Source organism: Mugil cephalus, chromosome 22, assembly GCF_022458985.1.
Source record: "Mugil cephalus isolate CIBA_MC_2020 chromosome 22, CIBA_Mcephalus_1.1, whole genome shotgun sequence".
NCBI classification, from domain to species: domain Eukaryota; kingdom Metazoa; phylum Chordata; class Actinopteri; order Mugiliformes; family Mugilidae; genus Mugil; species Mugil cephalus.
Genome location: NC_061791.1, coordinates 909,417 through 925,640, shown reverse-complemented (window position 1 = coordinate 925,640; position 16,224 = coordinate 909,417). Strand labels below are relative to the sequence as shown.

At 39.4% G+C, this 16,224-nt stretch overlaps 1 protein-coding gene across 7 annotated transcripts in view; it reads right to left on the bottom strand.

Moving 5' to 3' along the window:
* Nucleotides 1-15,074, bottom strand: part of shank3b (SH3 and multiple ankyrin repeat domains 3b) — a 35,964-nt gene extending 20,890 nt beyond the window's left edge. For 6 of the 7 annotated variants that reach the window (XM_047574891.1, XM_047574894.1, XM_047574893.1 and 3 more), the window contains exons 1-9: nucleotides 14,925-15,074; nucleotides 4,173-4,344; nucleotides 3,823-4,026; nucleotides 3,218-3,289; nucleotides 2,520-2,628; nucleotides 2,281-2,432; nucleotides 1,458-1,587; nucleotides 646-683; nucleotides 200-316 (exon numbers count right to left, since the gene is read on the bottom strand). In XM_047574891.1, the coding sequence (XP_047430847.1) occupies nucleotides 200-316; nucleotides 646-683; nucleotides 1,458-1,587; nucleotides 2,281-2,432; nucleotides 2,520-2,628; nucleotides 3,218-3,289; nucleotides 3,823-4,026; nucleotides 4,173-4,340 (990 nt within the window). In that variant the 5' untranslated portion in view covers nucleotides 4,341-4,344; nucleotides 14,925-15,074. The remainder of the gene's footprint in view (nucleotides 1-199; nucleotides 317-645; nucleotides 684-1,457; nucleotides 1,588-2,280; nucleotides 2,433-2,519; nucleotides 2,629-3,217; nucleotides 3,290-3,822; nucleotides 4,027-4,172; nucleotides 4,345-14,924) is intronic. The other variant, XM_047574895.1, reaches the window with a different exon arrangement.
* Nucleotides 15,075-16,224: the final 1,150 nt, after the last annotated feature.

The window sequence follows — 16,224 nt, the reverse complement described above, 5'->3', positions numbered from 1 at the left end:
AAGTGACTGTGAATGTTTACATGTTGTGTTCAATCAAAATCAGATGAACATCAGGACGTATTTTATGAACCAACTTACGCAGAAATCCAAGTAAATCCAAAGAGTTCACAAGCTTTGTCTTGAAACTGTGTTTATATATGTAGAGTTTATATATACGTGTGTGTGTGTGTGTGTGTGTGTGTGTGTGTGTGTGTGTTACCTGGTTGTAAAGTGCACAGAGGTGCAGTGCAGTGTTTCCTGATGCATTCTGGGAACTCATGTCAGCGCCGTAGAACAGCAGGTGCTCCAAGTGCTGCACGTTGCCATAGCGACACGCCTGAATTCACACACACACACACACACACACACACACACACACACACAATCACACATACACACACACACACACACATGCAAAAAATCATAATTGTAGAATCCCTGAACATGTGATCAGTGCAGGTCATTCAACCGACAACGTGTGTGTGTGTGTGTCTCTGTGTGTGTGTGTGTGTGTGTGTGTGTGTGTGTGTGTGTGTGTGTGTGTGTGTGTGTGTTCTCATCTATATTTAGACTCATAGGTTAAAATAAAAGTGCTGCAGAACGCATTCATATCAATGCAGGGTCCCCACAAAGACAGAAACATGTGTGTGTTTGTGCTTGACTCACCTGGTGGATTTCCTGCCACCCGTTCTCATCAGTCATCCCTGTAACCATGACAACCAGAACTCTTTCAGTTTTTTTTTTTAATTAACGAAGACGATGCTGGAAAAATATTCATGGCTGAGTTACAGTAAAACCGAGGACCAGGTGCTGAATAACGTTATTTAACGTGATGAGATGTTATTTGATCATCAGACATTAAAAATACAGGAAATCGTTTAAAAAATCGTGCGTCTTCTGTCATGTGATCAGATAAATCTAAGGTGACCAGATCACAGCTCGAACATAATGAAGAAACACAGATAATTATGGTTTCACTGATTTTAACGTATTAATTCATATCCGACATATTTTAGTAAAGGGATAAATGGAAGTCGAAGCCTCCTGTACATAGGCCCCGCCCATATCACTGCTGAGCCAATCACAAGGCTGCACATTACACGGTGACTCTGTCAGGTTTGATTGGCTGAGAGCCTGTAGCACATGTTTGAAATAAAAAATAATAATATATAAAGCTGTGTATTATTTTTACAACTTTATTACTTTATTTTTTAATGCAAACTGTTAAAAATGATGTATATTTATTTAATATAGAGCAAATATAGTAGGTAGTGGGTCATTGGCCTGAAAAACATTGAAGACGTCTGATCTGAAGTATAAAACTGATGTTTTTAGTGTCAGTTTCGCTAAATGTATGAAGTAAAAGTCGAGGAAAATGTAGTAAAATATATATATATATTTTTTAAATTGACTAGATGGAAAAATTAACACCAATCTGGATGTGACGTAGGATTTGTCTCTGCACCGTCTTTTCCTACCGATGGAGGCGTGGTCCTGCAGTAGCAGCTCGCAGCAGTAGGGGGCGCCGCCCACCATGGCCGAGTGGTAGAGTGGAGTGAGGCCTCTGCTGTCCTTGTAGTCCGGAGACGCCCCGAGGTCCAGCAGAGTCTGAGGACGCGATTCAAGACAAAACTAAAATAAATACCGAAACTGAAATAACAAATTTTAAATTTTTTCCAGATTTTTAAACTGTCATGCATAAAATCCAGATTAAATCAGACAAACTATATATATATATATATATATATATATATATATATTCTGTGATCTTTTTTCATTAACCTCTTGAGACCCCGTGTCCTCATACGGGGACATTAAGCTTTAGGTTTAAACTTTTATCCTCATAACTAGATGCTAGTTGGTGTAAAAACATGACAGCGTTCGTTTCAGTGGATTCATTCTGCAGCCGACAATGTGTAAAACCTCATCAAATTTTCCAACTGAAACTCGTTTATTTACGCTTATTAACTTTTCTAGTTCAACATGACAGGTCAGTTAAATCAGTAGTAACGAGCTATAGTTTCACTAATTAGCAATTAGTACTCGATTAAAGGGATGGGAACTTCATTATTTGCTATTCTGCTTTTGCACATGTTCAGACATGGAAATGAACAGTTTTATATTTTGCTGCATATTGTTGACTTTATTATAATATTGAATGGAATAATCTCCGTGTGAACATATGGAGACATTTTTTTGGTGGAGTGCATTTTTTTGTGTTTTTGCTGAACTGAAAAGTTGGACCCAGGCTAAAGATGAGTGGCTGAGGTTTCAGCCCAGGCTGCAGTGGCGGTGACTCACAGTGAGGGCGGCGCTGTTCCTGCAGAGCACGGCCCGGTGCAGCGCCGTGATGCCGTCCCTGGTCCTGAAGTCCAGGTGGGCGCCTCCACTGCGAAGAACCTTGATGAGCTCACAGCTCTCCTCCAGCTGCACCGCCAGAGTCAAAGGACACTCTGGAAAATGGCAGAAATATTAATTAAAACCTTTGTTTAAACTCAAACCAATTCACCTTTTTTTTTTTTAAATCTTAATATTCTCACCTCCGCTGTCGGAGTCGTGGAAGTTGGGATCGAGGCCTTTCTCCAACCATTTGGAAACCTTCTCCACGTTCTTCTGATGGACATGTTCCATGAAGCGCTTCAGATTGGCCTGAAATAAAATAAAATAAAATAAAACTTATTTTCTTGTTCTTTTTACCAAATAGATCCTCCTTCATGTTTTAATGTTCAGTCGAGTTTGAGAATGTTTTCATGAGTGAACCTAATGAACTGTCCAGTTCATTTTGCTCTGTTATTTGTACATGTTGACTTCATTGCAGTAAAGGATTTAAATGTGACTGTGGTGATAATAAATACAACATTCAGTCACTTTAGTAATTGTGAACATGTTAGCATTTAGCATCATTAGCCTAATAGCATAATTGCCTAAGTCATATTTGAACATTTTTGGAAAACAAAAGGAAACATTGTTTAGTAAGAACTTTGAAATTTTTTATTGATATTGGAACAGAAAGTAAAAAAAAAAAAAAAAAATGACTTGAGCAATTATGCTATTAGGCTAACGACATATTTTTATGTTCATGAATGTATTGATAATCAGGTTTTGGTCAGAATTATAATAAATCTGACCTGGACACTGTGATTCTACTCAGACATACGGGGACCGCGGAAACTGAACGTCCCTGGACTGTATTTTAACTTTTAGAAAAACACAAACCTCTAATCTTCTCGTGTTTTACCTTTGTGTGCAGCTTTGCCAGCTGTTTGTCGTCCACGTAGCTTTGAGTGTAAACCCTCCTCTTATAACGAAACTGTGCAAAAAGAGACATGAAGGTAGTTTTTAATGAGATGAAGCTAAAAGACGTTTTAGTTGAGGTTTTAGTTGAAAATGAAAATAGAACGTCCTCTGTTGCCAAATTGTATGTGAAGTTAGGGGTTTATAAGAGCTTAAACCATTTAGTTTTATGTTGTGGTGCATCACACGTTCACTAAAGTCCAGTTTTACATTGGACCAGAGGTTTTACATCTTTTTAATAATAAAACTCTCATTTTAATAATGAAGGAAAATCAAGTAGAAATGGACTGAAAACCTTAAAATCCCGTCTCTACATGAAATAACAAATGTTTGTGAGAGAAATCTAAAACATGACAATAAAATGCTACTGCTAAAAATCTTAGCAAGAACTCCACATGTGTATTAATCCTCATCTGAAAGTGCACCACGTTTTCCCTCTCTTTTTAACTTGAAGATCTGTGGTTTCTCTCAGATTTATGGGTTTTGTGACGCTCGTTGGCCCCAGATTTGTCCTGTAACTCCTTTAGCCGCTCTCCGCGGGACGTTTACCTCCAGGTATGGGATGGGAGTGATGGGGGGGAGAGGATACTCCTTCAGCAGGCGCTCCTCGTCCAGAAACTTTCCGGCTCGGCCGTTGAACGCCGGCTGGAAGAGACCATAGTTCAAAACATCCGACAGAGACTGAGTCAACGTCACCAGAACCCTCTGCTTACTGGTCCAAACTGGTAACTCTGGGTCCAACCGCAAACACTTCTGAGAGAGCCAGAGCCAGAGGGACAGACAGACGGACAGAGACAGAGACAGGGACAGGGACAGACAGACAGGTTTGTGCTGTGTCTCATATCGATGTCCGTCCTCTGCACATGCACCATGCAGCCTGTTCTGGGTGTGCTTGTTACCGTCTGCTGCAGGTCCGGGATGCCGATGCGGACGACGATGCTGTTTCCAGGGGGCGTGTCATCCGCGTCGTCGTCCCTGGCAACAGCAGAGCCTGTCGGGTTGCCGTTAGTAACCGCCTGTTGCCGCGGGCGATCATGTTTGGTGTCAGCAGCCGGACTCAGAGGCATGTGGCTAGAAAACAAACGCGATAGACGGGTTAGCTTCTAAAAGAACCGTCACTGTTCAGGTGAATGTTACAGAATATTTAGATTTGGAGAAAATGAGTTAAAATACAAAGTCAAACTTTATACATTTTTAACAATAAAGAGACAAGACAAATAATTACAATCTAAAAGTTGAAACAATATAACTTTTTTAATTTTTTTTTTAAATGTGAAAGTGTAAAAAGTTAATTTGATTTACTTTATTTAATTAATAAATTCATATTGGAGTTTTATTATTATTATTTTTAATGATTTAGTTGATCATGATGTGTTTGACCTCCTGTCCTCAGGAGGCGCTGCAGGTCAATAGAAAAACAACACCAGACTATTAAACATGTTTTTCCTCAAAGCCATTGAGTCCATTAATGAACACACTCAGTGACTTTGTTATTCTGTACAATATATTTAAAATATAGCACCGCTGTGATGGGCGTGATTATCAAGAGGTATATGAGGACATATTAAGAGGACAGGTTTATGAGGACATATTAAGAGGACAGGTTTATGAGGACAGGTTTATGAGGACAGTCCCTGAATCTTCTTCTCATCAATAACCTGCTGGATTTCAACACATGGACTGAACCAGTGTTCATGAAACTGTCATGTAATGAACTGAAAAGAATAATATTGAGGAGAAGGTGAAAAGATTCAGGATCCCACCACATTGAATATAATCACAGCTTTGCTCAACATTAATCATATTCACGTTGTCATCACACACAAGTTGCATCTCAAACAAACTTTCCTGAATTTACAAGTATTCGTGAGTCATCATATCATTAATACTTGGATTAGAAACTGATCCGGTGTCAGACAGACGCCTCTGTGGAAAGACACATTAGCATGAAGCTAACAGCTTCCCACAGACATTTCTCACAGCAGATCATTTGCATTTTCGAGTGCAGGTGAACATTAATGTGTTTCGCTGCTCAGCCTCGTCATTTAATCCGTTTATTTTCTCTCTGATTGTGGGACGTCATTTTATTCTGTTGACTCTGATCTGACCTCCACCTTCTCTGACGCTAATCATGTTACATCACTTCCTGTATCTGCATGTCCATACATAGAGAGGAGTTTGATCGATCTGTTTTGCTGAGAATTTAGAGGAAAATGTTGTTGTTTTTTTTTCTTTTTGCTGGATGGAGCTGGATGGTTGTGATGTTTAACTGTATATTAGGAAAATCATTTTATAAAATCTTTCTTTTATTTTTTTAGTTGGGTTCAATGAGAAAACTGATGCAGCTGAACAATATCACAACCCGGAGCATTTTAGCTTAGCTTAGCACAAAGGCTAAAATTAGCTCAGTCCTCTTGTCCATAAAACAATAGAAATATGATTACGTTTGTTTTTTCTTTTTGATTTCTTTTTTTAATCAGACACTTTTAGATTGTCTGATAAAAAAAAAGAAAATCTATCACATCATGTAATTAAGTTTGTTAGCAGAATCTATTAACATTCATGTCATGTTTTTGTAATTTATATATAAATAAAATCATAATCTATCACTTAACTTGCTTCAAGAAGTCCCTGTACTATTTTTATTTGCTTTTTCATTTTATTTATTTACTTAAAATTACATTGCACATTAATCAACTTAATAGTAAATTAGCCAGTGTTAGCCAGCTGGCTAATTTTGAACTGTTTTCCTTTTGGTTACGTGTTTTTAGAACCATTACCAAATGTGTGGAAAACATTAAAGGTGTTGAAATTACAAAGCAAAATGAGTCATCAGTAAAAACCAGGCAGTTGCCATTAGGCTCAAAGCTAAAACAAACAGCGAAGAGAACAATAGACGACAACACAAACAGAGCAATCGACGACAACATGCAGGCTACAGGGCAGATACGGCTAATGATGTTCATCATGTGCAACACATATTACCTTCCTCAAAGTCCTACAGCAACTATACGTTGAGATTTAAAAAGGAGGATAATAATATATATATATAAAAAAATATAGCCCATATATACAGCTGGAGTTTAGAAGCTCTCACAGAAAAGCACAGTTGATTAAAGACGGAAAAAGTCAACTCTGAGCATTAACTGCACTTAAATATCACTGCATTTCTGCACTTTATTCCCACAGCTGCTGTAAAATATTGAAAATTCATGTATATATGAGCAGTTAAATTGAGTTATATCTCATCTCATCTTATATCTTATATGAGGCGGCCGCTAGAGTCTTTCTAACCATCTATGATTCTGAAAAGGAAGCAGGCGTCAGTGCGTTTTATTATTATTTTATTAAGTCCTCCCAACTGAGGATGTTAAGTTTTACCACGGCTGATTAGCATCGGTGCCGCTGAGGCCGTGGCAGAGCTGGGAGAGTCGGAGCTTTAATGGCTGCTTCCATTACAGGCCGAGATGAGGAGCGAGGCAGACGGCGAGGATGAGTTGTGAGTTGTCATAGAAACTGGAATAGCAGGGAATCCTGTGCTAACCTCACAGTGTCACTCTGTGTGTGCGCGTTAAAAAAAGCCCCCCGATCTACATGCTCGCTGTTGCCATGGAAACGCCGTTGAACAAAATTTCGCAGTTCCCGTTTAAAACTAGCGACCTGCTGACTCTCCCCGTCTCTCAGTGTGTGTCAGCCTGTCAAACGACGACACCAGGATAATAAAATAATAATAAAATAAATGATAAGAAACGATAATTAATAAGAATCCCCTTCAGGCTAAAAGTGTTTTCATCTCAACCTCTTATTTACAGATGCAAATTACAGGTGTAGGGTTTATCATAGCCTTTTAGCATGCTAACATTTACTAATTAGGATTAAATACAGTTGAGGACAAGAGATGCTAATGGGAAGCTAACTAGTTGTGTAGTTACCACAGAATAAGATGAGACAAATCAGACCTGCTGATGCTAATGATAGCTTTTAGCTTTTTTTAGCACATCAATTTTTCAATAACAAGAGAATGAGATTGAATTAATCAGGGAATAAGAGGCTAACGTTAGCTTTCTAACTCGTTTGTAACGTTTAGCAGCTAATGAGAAGAGAGGCTAACAGGAAGTTCATTAGTCTTAATTAACCAGAGAATAAGATCAAGTTAATCACAAATTAATCAAAGCAGAAGATGCTAAAAATTGCTTTTGGCTTCTTTGTAGCGTTTAGCAGTTAACAGCAATTAACAACATGACAGGCTAATGGAAGCTAATTAGTTTTTCAGTTACCACAGAATGAGATGAGACAAATCAGAACAGAAGAAGCTAACAATAGCTTTTAGCTTGTTTGTAGCATTTAGCAGTTACAACAAGAAAGGTTAACAGGAAGCTCATTAGTTTTGAGTTAGCCTGTTTATTTGTAGCTTTTAGGAATCAAAGCTAAGAGAGGTTCATGGTAACATGATTAGTTTTGCATTTACCAAAGAACGAGATCCAATCAATCAAAGCAGAAGATGCTAACGATAGATTTTAGCTTTTTTGTAGAATTTAGCGATTAACAGCAACAACACGGCAGGCTAATGGAAAGCTAAATAGTTTTGCAGTAACCACAGAATAGATAGATAGATAGATAGATAGATAGATAGATAGATAGATAGATAGATAGATAGATAGATAGATAGATAGATAGACAAATCAGAGCTGATGATGCTAACGATAGCTTTTACCTTTTTTTCTAGCATTTAACAATTAAGGACATGAGAGGCTAACGGGAAACGGCTAACAGTAGCTCTGCCTAGCTTCCTAGCCTCCCAGATAATAATAGCTCTTCCTAGCATCCCAGCTAACAATGACTGTACTGAGCTACTCCTAGCCTCCCAGCAAATAGTAGCTCTTCCTAGCCTCAAAGCTAATAGTAGCTCTTCATAGCCTCCCAGCTAATAGTAGCTCTTCCTAGCCTCCCAGCTAATAGTAGCTCTTCATAGCCTCCCAGCTAATAGTAGCTCTTCCTAGCCTCCCAGCTAATAGTAGCTCTTCCTAGCCTTTGATTGATGAACACAGACTACTGCCACCTGCTGGTGTCAGGAGGTGGGTTGTGGAAATTGCTGCTGTTTCATGTATGTTTCCTCTGTTTCAATCAATCATCTTCAATCGTGAAATCTTTGAATCCTCAGATGTGAGAGCGTAGTTATGGCACCAGAGGCGACATTAATTCTAAATCAGCGTCTGCTCTCATCACCATGAACCCATGACGACGGTTTCACTGGAGAGTCGACACCCCCGAACATTAAGCCGATTTTCACAGCACGCTGAAACGATCAAGCGGCGCTAACAGGACACAAAAGAAGCATCTCGCTGAAAATGAATCACTTCCTTTCACTGACTGGAGTGAAAGCCTGGATATCACTGACATGTTTAACGCTAACATCCGACCTGTAAAGGAATCCTCTGCATGTCAGCCGCTGAAATTTCACCACATTTAAAGAGCATTTTATTCCTTTTGCATCAGCCCTCGCCAGCGTGAACAGATCAGCCACAAACACACACAAGATGTTTACTAAACTTTAATATTCATTCAAGGTCTCACTGAGGGATACATCTGTATTTTAAGCTCTTCAATTATTTAGTCCTTGAAATGTACACAGAGTTTCCTGTCAGCGAATAATAGCGTCAGATCAGTGCGTCATGATTAGAAATAATAGAAGAAATCAATTGAAATAATAATTTCATGTTATTCTCCTTCTTCTTTCACTGACGTCGTCTCAAAATAACACACAAAACTGACAGAAATGACACAAACGACACATTTCCATCAACGTTTTTAACAGTTCCATCTCGTTCTGTTCATTTTTTGGGACAAACTCGTAATGTTTGAGTTAATTTGTGTTTTATTTTGCAGATTTCTTAAATTCTGGTTGAAGTCGATGCAACATTTTGATGATGTTTTGGTTTAACTATCGTCAGTAGTTTAATGGAACAGACTGATGAATTAGCTCCACCCACTGTTTGTCTCAATTAAACATCTGCTGATATTCACTTTTTTCTTGCAGCTCTTCCTAGCCTCCCAGCTAATAGTAGCTCTTCTTAGCCTCCTAGCTAATAGTAGCTCATCCTAAAAACATTTTTGATAAAGACCCAGCTCATATTTGGTGGTTTTGATTTATTCATTCTCTACAATGTTTTCAGACACATCATAAAATCTTTTATCAGCTTTTTTATTATTCATGATTTACTTTTGCTAGTTTCTATGTGCGTGTTTTTATCTTGTTTTTATTTTTTTGTATTTCTAACACGTCTTTTCTGTTCAGCCCTTTATTTTGCATTTTATGCATGAATTGTCCTACATAGATGAAATTTATTATTATTAAAGTTTATTATTATTACTAGCATGTTTGTTGCTCTTTGAGTTTTTATCGGTTTTCTCTTTTTGTGTAAATATGGTTTTAGGGTTTGGGTTCTATTTACATTCATTCATTTATTCATAGCGATTCATTTTTAAACCGTTTGCGTCAGAGAACTCGTAAACTCTGTGTTGATGAAGAATGAGGAAACAAGAATATTTCGAAATATTTTCAATGTTGTTTTTCTTCTTCTTGACAAAAAATCCAAACACAGCTGGTTAATGCTGCATAAGTTACGCCGAGATATTTTAGACAAATGTTTTATCCACTTTTTTTTTGCAAATTTTATTTCTACTTTATTCTTATTCATGTTTTACTTATTATATGTCTTTTCTTATTTCGTGGCCCTGTGAGGATCAATAAAATGATCTGGATTTTGAATCTTTGGTTTATTTGTAGCAGCAGTTCCAGTTCACTTTGTTTCAGCTCATTTTTTGGACAGAAAATCTTGGGAATTTAAAGCTGAAGTGTAAAATATAGACGCTCCTGTAAAATGCCTTTACTGTATCTGTGGAGCGTAAACAACACTGAGATGTTATTGACGTCCAGCTCCGACCACTTGACGCCACCACCTCTGCAATCAGCTCTGAGTTGCTGGGTTTTCATTTTCAACACTTGTGATCCACCAATCAGAGGCTCTGAATCAGCTTCCTGCCATTTATCAAACCTTTCCTGCTCCGAGCGGGAAGACGGTCGACTCCATGGAGAGATCTCCAAACACCATTTATCGCTGACTAAGAACTCCCCGACAACCCTTGCAGCTGTGCGTCTTTTAATCTTCACCTCGTTCTTTCTTTCTCAGGGTTTTGAACTGAGATGCTCTCGTGAGAAAAGAAACCGCAGAAATCACCGCCTCTCTACGCACCAGCGCCTCGAATAAGAACTCATTAAATTGGAGCTTTTCACCACTGGTTGACGGATTAACCTTCAACGTGAAGGCAAAGACAAAAGGAGAAGCGACTCCCTGACGGATGTTCAGACATAAATCAGTGACACAGTTTCTCTGCTGGGAAAGAGCTCGTTTTTAAATCTTTAAAATTTGAAAAAAAAAATTAAAAATGGTTGCTATGTGTCCGGGTTGCTATGACATTTCTGCTCATCTTATGATAAAAATCTAAAATCCTTCATTCAGCTGTACTATAAATATCATAAAACTATGATTACACACTTAAAGTGACTTGGACCCGTAACGTGGCCTGACCTGGACCAGGTATGTGGTTCTACGCAGGCTAACGGGGAACGTGGACTCAGGGAACTGGTGACTTTGTGGAGTGATTGCATGTGATGCGGGTTTTATTCCTCTCATTCTCATTCCTTCTCAAACACTTTCACGCCTCAGAAAGCGAAACGCTTGTGTTACAGCGTCGACAATCAGGGCACATTTTCCCTGGATGGAGCTCGGCTCCTCGTTATCTTCACGCCTGCTATTGTAAATGTGAATGAGTCCTTCAGGTAACACTCAGTGGGAGCAGAAGCAGCTTTTTGTGTCGCTCCCAGCGGTTGTTTTTCCTCCACTCGTCTTCTCACAGTGCTCTGTTATGTAACATCCTCGGCTTTTCTTCCAGGATGTTTCGCCAGATCTCTGTCCTGAAATTCTCTTCGATCCGAGCGTCAGGAGGCTTCGGCCTGAAATAACTCGGGGGTCACCAGTTTGATCATTTCCAGCTTTTGTCCTGAGCAGATCCTCCCACACAGGCTGAACAATGCTGGGCTCCACGTCTGGAAGTGAGAGGGTGTCCTGAACGGGTTTTAGCGGGACTCAGAGGGGAAGCGGTTAAAAGCCAAAAAAACTCAAGCTAAAAGAAATTTGTTGATATCGAGACGTTCAACTCCGCGGCTGAAGAAATTCAGTTGTTTGACTTGTAGCTGGAGCCGATAGCCAGTTAGCTTAGCATTACACAAAGTCTGTGAGTAACAAAAACACCTCCACACGCAGCTGTATAGTCCTGGGTCATTCCTACTATTCAGCCATTTTAGCCTGATTTACTTCATCAGAAATCTCATCTGAAGCAGGATTTATTAAACTATAAGAAGCTACTAATAATCTAATGATTCTGACCAAATGTCCACCCTGTTACATTAATATATGTTTTGAATGCACATGAATATTATTGTGAAAGTCTCTGAATGATTGGAATCTAAATGTGCGACTTTAACTCTGTTTGGGGAAAACGTGTCCTGTGAAAAGCTTAAAGTCTGATGGTTTACATCACACCAGCAGTTAAATTAATTTGTTCTTACACCATCAAAGACAACTTCTGTAAGTGATTTCAAAATCAATCCTATAATGTTTTTTATCAATGAAACCAGAAGGAAATGACATATTGCATCATGCAGCCTTTACTCAAAAACAGCTGGAGTCCAGAGCTCTGATTGGTTCATGAAGCTGCTGCTGCCCCATAAACCACCCAGAGGAACGATAAAGGGTTAAATTTATTCCTCCCGCTTCCCCAACGGCGGCCATTTTGTTGTAAACTAATTGTTGTAAACTCAGATGACGTTACTCCACATTTTTCCCCAAATGACCTCATTGACTCGGTGGATCTTTGCTGGAGCAGAATCAGTTCCTGATGGAGAGACTCCAAATAAACTTTGCAGCACAAAACTAATTGTAAGTGAGGCAGGAAGGGGGCTAGCTTCCAGGTTAGCATTCCAGGGTACTTCTGGCCCCGCCCCTTTTGGGTTAATGTTAACTGGACAGTCCTACGTCCTGAGCATCTGTCCTCTTCTTATTTCTTATCGTGTTTCTGTACGTGAAGTTTAAGCAGCAGTACGAACATATACTGTATATATCTACAGACCATATAAATCTAAATATACATGTTCATGGAAAAAACAAACAAACAAGCAGGAAGTAAATGCTAAATGGAGAAGGGAAGGATTAGATAAGTGTAAAGCTTCTTCCTACTCCTTTTTGAACCTGTTTTTTTTTGTATTACATATTCACTACATTCATGTGCTTCTCCTGTACAGCATGATATTTACGTGTCCTTCAGTTCTTCTCAGAATATGAGTTTGGTGTCGCCAGACTAATGATAATCTGCAAAATAAACCAGAGAGAATATGTTTTTTTTTTCTCATTTTTCTGAGCTGGGATTCCATCAGTCGTCAAATTCATGGTTAAAATTAGATTTTTTGATATCAGCAAGTTGCATTTGATTCCCATTAATTATTGAGGAGCCGATCAGAGGCTGAGATGTCCGTCTACAATCCTCTTGTATAATTCAGACAGACTGAATGTTCCTCTGTAGTGAGAAGAGCGTCTGTGTTTCCAGCTGACAACCATCACAGCTCGGTTTTACACACCAAGACTCAGAATCAGAAATGAGCCGACGCTGAAACGACGGTTCAGTGATTTTATAAGAAGAAAACAAAGAAAACGTCCCGAGGAACCAGGTTTGACTCCCTGATTCATATTTAATCTTAATGTAAATCTGTAAAGTTCATTAGTTACACTAGTGAAAACATCCAGACACAAACCTTCATGAAGCCTCTGGGGGATGTGGACTGATTTGAGGAGTTGACGCATATTTTGGAGCAAAGCCACGATTCGATATCAACATCTCTCTCAGTTACTCAAAACTAAAACTGAACAACAAAACTTTCATGAAGATTTAGAGACTGTTTTCACTTGTTTACCTGAGGAACTAAGGAGCTATTTTGCTCTATTATTAGCATGTTAGCATATTTTTGTTGTTGTTGTTTTTTTAGTCAGTACATCCAGCTCTTACTTTAATAAACTTATAATTATTTCCTTAACTGACCTGGACCCATGTGTGTGACTGTACACAGGTTCCTCTCAGGACTCTCAGTTATTAGAAACTAAATATATATGCACTTAGTAGCCAGTTCATTAGTAACACTAGTGAAATCTAATATAACAAATCCTTTTATAGTTCCAGATGTTCCAGTTTGAACAACTGCAACACTTTCTTTAAAAAAAAAAGACAATAAACACTTTGATGTATTTTCAGAAAATCCTGCTTAAGTTTCCTAATTAGATCAAGTGTTATTTTAAAAGCAGTAAGTAAAGAATGTGAGGACTTCCTCCGCTACTGTTGACAGAATTCCAGCAGCAGAGAAGTTCATCCACTTCTTCTTTAAAGAGTCATTTGAGCTCTGAGACGTTCAGAGACTTTTAAATATCCAGAGAAAACCTAAATGGAGACGAACCGGGTCACGAGATTCAGCCGTAAACATGAAGATGGATGAGCTGAGAGAGTCTGGGAGCCTGGAGGGGCCACGTTGATCTGGTTTTAGATTCAAACTCCGCTCTAACTGGGTCTAAATGAGTTTAATTAAATAAACCAAACCTCATTTAATCACATAAATGTTCCAGTGGTGTGGAGCTGTTACTTGTGTTTGGAACAATCATGTTCTTAGGAAGACCTTCATCTAGAAATCAGTATTCGCAATGCGACTTCACTGAAATCCACTGAACGAGGACGAAGACACAAAACTAGAGACATAACGATGCCACAAAGAGCCTAAATGAAGACGCAAAGGTTTGGGATCAAACTCAAAAACTACAACTACAAGGAGTCTCAAAAAGATCTGAAGAGACTTAAACTGAGTCCTGAACAAACAATCAGACACAAGAGACACAAAACTACAACAAAGAGTTTAACTGACCTCAAGAAAACTCAAGAGGAGCACAAGGATTCTCAAAAACGATGACAAAATGACCACAAAGAGACTGAAAACAACCACAAGACGTCTTCAAATTGCTGCAAAACAACCTCAGACTCAAAACGACCAGAGACTAAAACCCAACTGAAAGACACTCAAACTAATACAACAACACTTAAAACAACCAGAACGAGACAAAAATGACCAGAAAATGACTTAAAATACCCAGAAAATGATTCAAAACAACCACAACAAGACACAAACTGACCATAAAGAGACTCAAACTACTACAAAGTAGCTTCAAAATACCCAGAAAGACACTTAAATATCCAGAAAACTACTCAAAACAACCAAAAAACTAAACACACAGAGACTTAAAATACCTGGAAAACTATTTAAAACAACAACAAAGAAACTCAAATAACCAGAAAATGACCCAAAATGACCAAAGAGATTAAACCACAAAAAGTCTTAATCGCAGCAAAACATCTCACAGAGAAACAAGTGAAGCGTCCAAACTACAACCAAACACCTGCAAACGTCATCACTTCATAGCCTGAAACACCGATGAATGAATGAACTGTTTTTATTGGTTCTAAACCCAAACCCGCTGACACCAGATGGATCCACTCACCTATCGTCAGCAGTCCCATCAAACTTTTCCACTGAAGCCTTTACTGAGTTCTACTGATCTCTGCTGGTCTGCTTTGGTCTGGGAAGCCCTGGTTTGGTTTTCTGGTCCGGTGCTGTCTTTGGCCTGGTTCTGGCTCTGGTTCTGGTTCTGGCTCTGGCTCTGGCTCTGGCTCTGGTTCCTGGTCGTGGTCCAGTCTGAACGGATGAGGTGAGGGGTGTAATCCTGTGGCGGTGGCAGAAGCAGAGGCAGACGTGTGGATGTTGCTGTGGTTAACGTGAAGGAATCCTGCAGGGGAGTTTCAGACGGTATTCTGGGAGCTGCCCTGCCCATCCTGTAGAAAGGGAGGAAAAGAGGGAGGAAGAGCGAGAGGAAGATGGGGTGGGAGGTAAAGAAGAGGGAGGCCAGGATACAGAGGAGGAGGAGGAGGAAAAAGAGAAAACATGTGAGGAGACGGTGCAGCAGTTTGAATCAGATCTGGGTCAGACTCGGATGCCATTTCAGGTTCGGTCCCTTATACAAGCTGTTAGCATGGCAACGAGGCCGAGCCGCTACACCCGCTTCTCTCTGATTATGTAAAGTTTCACATATCGATTTATTCCTCTGTTTCTATTCTGAGCCAAAAGAATAAAGACATTTAAAATAAATGAATAAATAAATGACTGGGAGCCTCAGGATTCAGAACATCAGCGTCGGGTTCAAAACATCCACAGAGTGACGCTCAAAACACTCATTTAAAATCTAAACCAAAAGTGCAACCGCAGAACAACATCCACCAAAGGGCCATAACATTATGACCACCTCCAGAGCTCTGAGGGTGTGCTGTGGTGTCTGAGACATCAGTTGGATCGGACTTGTTTTCATCCACAGATGCTGGACCATTGAGTCAAAGGAACATCCACACGACCAGCAGAACATGGACCAAACATCACTCCGCCTCCACCAGCCCCTAATACCCATAATGCATCTTGGTTCCATGTGATCTCCAGGTTAGATTCATAGACTCTATAAACACAGGTGGTGTAAGAGCTCCTCTAAAGAGAAACCAAAGAATGTAGAGCTCCCTCTGGTGGCTGGAGGCTGCAGTGCAGGTCATAAGCTCCACCCCCTCCATGTCAGTGGGACCAAGCTAAAACACTAAAATACACATCAAATAAATATTTATATATCAGGGAGGGTTTCTGTCATTTTAGGTAGTTAACATAATGTTTATGAATATTTCGTTTTAGTTAGTTTAGACGCCATAGAAACAGGATGTGATGTGATAGCGACCACCAGTTGCCATGACAACCACTTCTTAAAG